At 35.1% G+C, this 6453-nt stretch overlaps 2 protein-coding genes across 7 annotated transcripts in view; one reads left to right on the top strand and one right to left on the bottom strand.

The window, feature by feature from the left end:
• LOC121317217 (presenilin-2-like) overlaps positions 1–970 on the top strand; it is a 24239-nt gene extending 23269 nt beyond the window's left edge. For all 3 annotated transcript variants that reach the window (XM_041252909.1, XM_041252910.1, XM_041252908.1), the window contains one exon: positions 1–970. This exon is cut by the window's left edge and continues 1428 nt beyond it. The gene's annotated coding sequence lies outside the window, so the exon portion shown is untranslated.
• A 1815-nt stretch (positions 971–2785) lies between these two features.
• Positions 2786–6052, bottom strand: LOC121317219 (protein dpy-30 homolog). Of its 4 annotated transcripts, none has more exons than XM_041252912.1 (5): positions 6005–6052; positions 5187–5227; positions 5060–5107; positions 4837–4979; positions 2786–4365 (listed from the first exon to the last, which is right to left on the bottom strand). In XM_041252912.1, exons 1-5 carry the CDS (start codon positions 6012–6014, stop codon positions 4293–4295), a joined length of 315 nt encoding a protein of 104 aa, XP_041108846.1. In that variant the 5' UTR covers positions 6015–6052; the 3' UTR covers positions 2786–4292. The 4 variants fall into 4 exon arrangements, with proteins under 4 accessions (XP_041108846.1, XP_041108845.1, XP_041108849.1 ...); XM_041252911.1 differs by having other exon boundaries at positions 5990–6036; XM_041252915.1 differs by lacking the exon at positions 5060–5107.
• Between the last annotated feature and the right edge of the window lie 401 nt (positions 6053–6453).

The raw sequence follows: 6453 nt of genomic DNA, 5'->3' as shown, positions 1-6453 counted from the left end.
TACACTCGACACATTTTAAAAAGTACAAGTATTTAGCTTCAATGAAGGAAGTTTTGCACACCATGAAATTACCCCTGTTTACCTGTATTTATTTATTAAGTTTATATTTAGAAATGTTTCTGCTTTTGTACACAGGGAAAGAAAATCTGTTGTAGAGGCTTTTATTTGTTCTTCTGTCCAACATTGACCAGTTCAGCACAGATGGGAATCCCAGTGCCCAGTGGTAGTCGTAGTCTCTGGTTTTCTGTCAGCGTTAATCATTAAAACCTAAAATCCTAAATATATTTTACAGAAATGGTTTGTCAGGAAAAAAAAGATTAAACATATTCTGTGCTGAAAATCTAGAAAGGAAAACTAGATTTTCAGCAAGTAGGAGAGAGGTAACCAGTATTGATAGGACTAAAACAGAACATTAGGAAGGGGCCAGGGATCAACTACAGAATGCAAAACATAATTCAAAAAGCACATGCTAGATGCTACCTGTTCCACATGAGCAGATATAAATTGCACATTTTGTTGCAGGTTTTACACTTTAAAAAAAAAAAACACATTTATCAGCCTTAGAATAAATCTAAGTGATAGGGAGTAATATACTTTTAGTTCTGAGTTTAAGCATTTAAGCCAAAATACTGTAGCTAACATAATGGCTTATGTAGGATGACAATATGCCAATCTCTCTTCTTTTAACCAAGCATCCTAGAATATTGAGGCTATACAATGAATGTCCAAATAAAATGCTGAAATAGGTGTTGCATAATAGTTATGAAGGATCTAGTTTTATTTTTTATATTGAATAACCTATATTTTATACTGTTGCAATATGTCAATTAATTTTATATCCCCACAAGCTTACTTGTCACATTAACTGCAAAATTGTGTATGAAGTGGCATTCTCCAGTATCGCGTACTGTTACAGATGTGGTGTACAATAATAATAATCATTAAAATACATGTTTATCTTTTGCAGAAATGCATTCTTATATTTTTAGTTAGCAAAGCTTGATATTTTTTTGGTGTCATGTTGTGTCTTGTTATACATATTTGGTTGTGGGTAGAAAAGCACTGAAATCTGTCAAGCAAAACTTTAGAATATTAATGACCAGTATATGAATACCCATACCATACCTATATTCATGAAACCACTAACTCTTATTACTATTTTGAAGGTGTTTTGTTTATCAGACTGAATATTTGCTAAATTAAATATATGCTGTTTGTGTGAAGTAGGTAACAATAGTATCTCCGTTTACAAGTGCTATAAAACAAAACAAAAATAATTGTTATTTTAATTATTATGGCTTGTTTTTTACAGACCCTGGTTATAGTACTGATCTTGGAATGTCTTACCTAAAGTAACATTAGGTAGTGCTAATCCAGGTATGTGAACCCTGCTGTATTGATCCCTCACCCGTAAAGCATTACTAATTTAGATGCTACTTTTTCAAAATGCCAGTGATATCCACCACTTCTTAGCAATTAAACCATGCTAGTATATCCAAGTCTTACTGACTTTCAGACTCAATTTAATACTGTGGATTCGTTATATCAGCATTCTTTGACAAATCCCATTTTCAATTGAATATCTCCTAAACCATTTGAGATGACACCTTCACATTTTCAGTGTTGTGGAAATATAACACCTCCTTCTAAAATCTAACAGAACCTTTCAATTTTACATGCGATCCAAGATGGCCACCATATTTGGGGTCGTGTGACTTTGTTTTCCACTTGATAAAGAACTAACACTTCTAGATGTTGGCATCATACACATTTATATATTGTTTAATTCCCCAGGTCAAGTTTGATTGTGGGTGTCACACAAGAAACATGCTCTTTCCTGACTTTTTTTTTTTTTTGCTCCTGCCTTGTATCTCAGAAACCATTTGAGGTAGGGACTTAATGTTTGCAGGGTTATAAAGCATTCATGCTAAATGTCTCTGTCCATGAAATGTATCTCACCTAAATACACTTTGTGTTATTGTCTATGCTTGGTACACAGCTGTATCCTTTGATTTTCATACTTCAGTTCTGTTACTGTTGTTGTCTAGAAAAAATGAATCCTTTCATTGGCACATTGCTTTAAACCCTGGCTATATCAACAACACAGACCACATACTTTTACATAGGGTGTTCGTAGTTGGTTATGTGGTTATGATTCTCAAACTTCCGTTACAGGTGGTGTACAGTTAACATTAACTATTTCAGTGCCACTTTTTTATATCAATGGGGGAGTTAACGTGTGGTTATTTGCACGTGACGGGGTGATGTGCGTGCATGTGTGGGAGAACAACTCGACAGGATCAGGTTAGAGGCTGAAAATAACAGCCAGTGGATGGGGTAAATCTCATTTCCTCGTGAACATGACGTCAAACATGGCAAATCCATACCCATTTCACATGAATTTCTCCACTGCTCCCAATCCAGACGGCCTTGGGAACATATGGTGGAGGTGTCTGGCACAGATCTCTACAATCCTACGTCTCCACCGGTTTTCAGCCATGGTGATCTGCAATAGCTGGGTTGTACAGTTTCATTATATACCTCCAGGTTAATTATTTTCTTTTTTCTTTAAAGGGTCGTGTGATAAATTAGTTTAAAAATGATTCTCTACTAATGATCTGCCACCCCACCAAATGACATTTAAAAAAAAATTTGATAAGAGCAGTAAACATATTATTAAATAACCAGGCATGAGGCATTTATATATCACAGCTTTATTACATGATCTTAACACTGTGCTTTCACTCAAAGATGTCACCTGACAACCATGGATTTCCAGATGAGATACTCTCATGTACCTGTTCCCTGTGCATGGAAACCACATGTTCCTTAGCTGTCAGCATTTGCATGACGTCAGGTAAAAAGAGGGTTTTCTCGAGTAAAATAAAAAAGCTAATACAAGCCCGAAATGTATAGATTCATTTTTCATTTAGCTCGAGCACAATGTCTCGAAAAAAATTAGAACACACATGGAAACTCCCACACAATATTTTGCACATATTCATTGTACTTTTATATGTTTTTTAAATGTTTATAAACCATTTGATGTGAAATGACATAACCTCTGAGAATGTTACCATGGATGTTTTGTTTATGTTACATAAACTCAAATTTCTAGTGTTACTCTTAAGTTATCTTTATCGGGAACTACTTTATAAAGATCATATAATATTGACTTAATTTTGTCTAAAATTGGTGGCTAAACATGAAAGATTTACAATGAAAGTTGATTCACCTTTAATGGAACAACCATAAGCCCCTTTCACACTGGCACTCCTACCCAGGTCCTGGCTACCTAGGTAACAATCCCATGTAGTGTAAAACCATGTACTGGGGTTAACCTGGCTTGAGCAGGTCAAAATGCTTAACGGCCATTCGTGAGCCGACGCAATGCTACACCTGCGTGAAGGTTTCACTTCCACAAGGAACATTTCTGTTTATTCCTTTAGCCATATTTTTGTTGATTGAGACACAGCATGAGTCACATTGCAGCAGAGATGTAGAATCATTTGCTCAAATCAGCATTAGGGTTGACGGTTTAATCCAGAGAAGCTTGGACGGAAGCTTCCGTAACAAGCTGCTTCTGGGGCATCGATATGTGTACTGAGCACTTGCGTCTGTCACCCAAGTCAACCTTGCTACATCAAAAGCATTGTGAAATCATGTACACGACCTGCATGACACCAGGTTGCGCATGCCAGTGTGAAAGGGGCTATAGGACATAGGTGCATTTTTCATCCCCTGCTCCAAGAGTATCAAATCCTACATAGACTCACTTGTGCAACTTTGCTTATTTCAAGGTGTTTTTTCCTAGTTTGCATTTTGAAGTTGAGTTTGAAGTTTAAACAGCATGAGTCTTCAGTGTATTGTTTAGAATTTTGCAATGTGATAAATATTAAAGATAGCAGTCAAATTAAGAAATGGATGCAAACTAGAACAAATTACTTTAAAATATGAAAACATTTCACAGGATTATATACAGATGGAAAGAAAAATCCAACCCTAATGATCCTTGTCCTTTTAATTCATTGGGAAGGAGGTGTTATATTGTCTGTAAAATACACTGTTATTCATACTGGTTTATCTCAATGTTCATTATTTATATTTATTTTGATAATAAAGCAACTCCATAATAAATTGGCATCTGCAATGACACTATTCTGCAATGAAATAAAATAAGTAGAAAAAACAACATTTGTAACAATCCCACTAATATGCAACTATTTCAATTAAAGAAAACAAGACTTATTTATCTTCTTGGTTATGCATCAGTGTTTGTCCACTCTAGGGTATTAATTTCGATCCTCAAACTGTGACTTGTTCTTCAGCAGATATGCTGCCAGAAATTCGATGGGATTTGGAGGTCTGAAAATATTTTAAAAAACCAACATGTGAAACTGTCCAATATCAAACCAATAACATTTCAAAAGAAAAAAATATTAAGTTCTTGCACAAACAGATACCCTTTTTTTTCCCACCAGAACAGTGTGGACAATAAGAGCTCAATATGCACAAATTTTAAATAACCATCTATTTCTAACGCTAAAAAAGTGTTAACAACACATAGTAGTCTGTAGATATAGAAGTTCAAGAGCTGTAAACTGCTTAAAACACAATCTCATTATATGTGAACCTTAATTAGAAATTGATAAATATGATCATTATGGGCCTATTTTTCTACAGTTGCATTATTAAAAAAAAAAAAAAAAAGTTACATTAAGTTTGGCTAATTAGACCGAGTATGGTTTTGCAGACTAGGAGGTAGCTGACATTCACAAGCCACCAAATATATGATATTCTATTCTAATAATGTTTTAAATCAGAATAATATCTTACCTTTCTTTTGCCAACACAGAGAGTCCTTGTAGAAGAATGGGCACAACAGTTTGATCCAGGTATGCACGTGTGGGAAGGGACTGGAGATCCACTCTCTGTTTCGATACCTTTTCTACAATGGTCTTCTCATTTTCAAGTATTCTCTGAAAATGATATAAATAATTTATAACATGGCTGAATTAAAACCGTGCAAATATTACTTCTTAGTTAAAATGTCTGGTACCTGTACATTTTCTGTAAGACCGTATTCTGCATGCAGATTATCTGTAACCTAAAAAACAACATTCTGTTAGTAAAGAACGCCAGCTTTCTGCTGTTTACAGTTTCATAAAATTCGCATTTGAACTTACCGGTGTATGCCCTTCCAGGCTTTGTTCAGCATCAATATGATCTAGAAGAAAAAAAAAAAAGGTTTTAAAACTACTATATTAACATTTAATTTATATTAATTAAAACTGTTAGAAGAAGTTAAATTGTAAGCGATTCATGTGGACCAGGGCTGTTATTATAGATATATAATTAACTTAATGTACAGGTACTGCTAATAAGTCAATAAATAATGGACACAAATCCACATTTCTCCATGCATTCGACCTAACTGGGAGTACTGGCAAAGTCGTCTTTATTTTTTTTACTACCACTCAAACAAAACTAAAGTCTAAAACGGAGGGTCTTCATTTACAGGGGATTTTTGCATGAAACATGTATACATGGTATTCAATAGCATTGCGACAAATTAATTGGTCCTCTGTAAAAGTTTGATTGTACAATACTTAGTTACGCAGGACTCTTGTCTTGTTATAGAGTTAATTAATATTTGTGGTTACCAAATTTTATATAAAGAAATACTACAGATTACTATTTTCTTCTACTATAGGAATCCATACAAAAATACGCTATGTTTTTAACAAGGGACTCTGGCTTCCCATTGATTAGAAAGCAAAGCACAAACGCTTTTTTCCTTTGCAACAGCAAGCAATACCAGTTCGGTATGCCTCGGTCTGAAATAAAATAATACATATCAAGTCTGCTAAATGTATTTACAAATACACACACACTATAAAGACATTAGTTAAGTACTTTAAAAACATCTATACAAACCAAATATTCTGTTTTACCTTTAAGAAATTCTAAATAATTTACACAAACTCACTATTCCCCCACTCACCATCCGCCATGTTTGTTGTCGGTTTCTACGCGCTGCACGCAAACAAAGTGACCAATTAACTAGCATTTGATCTAAACGTGTTTTTCTATTGGCTACCCCGCCCCCCCCCCCCCCCCCCCCCCCCCCCCCCCCCCCCCCCCCAAAAAAAAAAATACATTTAGATTTTGCGCTTTGTATTCATACACACAGACAAGCTATATTTTTTTTGTAATATTACAAAAAGAAGCGGGCACCTGCCAGCCTGCCTGTAATAGCCAGCCTGTAATATCCGAGCTTTATCAATCCTCATAAAAGTACTGCAGCAACCTGGTCCGTGTACATTCGGTCCAATCGTTTTTTCTTTTTGAAACAGTAACTGGAAAACGACTATTTTCGTTTTAGCTTTTTGAGCAGAAGCTGATTCTACAGCAACAATCTACGAATTCCAGTTGTTGACGCTTCGTAGAACA

Source organism: Polyodon spathula, chromosome 6 (assembly GCF_017654505.1).
Source record: "Polyodon spathula isolate WHYD16114869_AA chromosome 6, ASM1765450v1, whole genome shotgun sequence".
NCBI classification, from domain to species: domain Eukaryota; kingdom Metazoa; phylum Chordata; class Actinopteri; order Acipenseriformes; family Polyodontidae; genus Polyodon; species Polyodon spathula.
Note: the sequence above shows the minus strand (reverse complement) of the source record. Positions and strands in the feature narration are given on the sequence as shown.

What these genes read in the sequence shown, in the direction of transcription:
- LOC121317219 (XM_041252911.1), bottom strand. Translation starts at nt 6,014, where the DNA reads ATGGCGGATGGTGAGTGGGGGAATA. An exon ending in GCCTGGAAGGGCATACACCG is followed by an intron (nt 5,108 to 5,186) that starts GTAAGTTCAAAT and finishes GTTGTTTTTTAG; the next exon opens with GTTACAGATAATCTGCATGC. An exon ending in TCTGTGTTGGCAAAAGAAAG is followed by an intron (nt 4,366 to 4,836) that starts GTAAGATATTAT and finishes AAATATTTTCAG; the next exon opens with ACCTCCAAATCCCATCGAAT.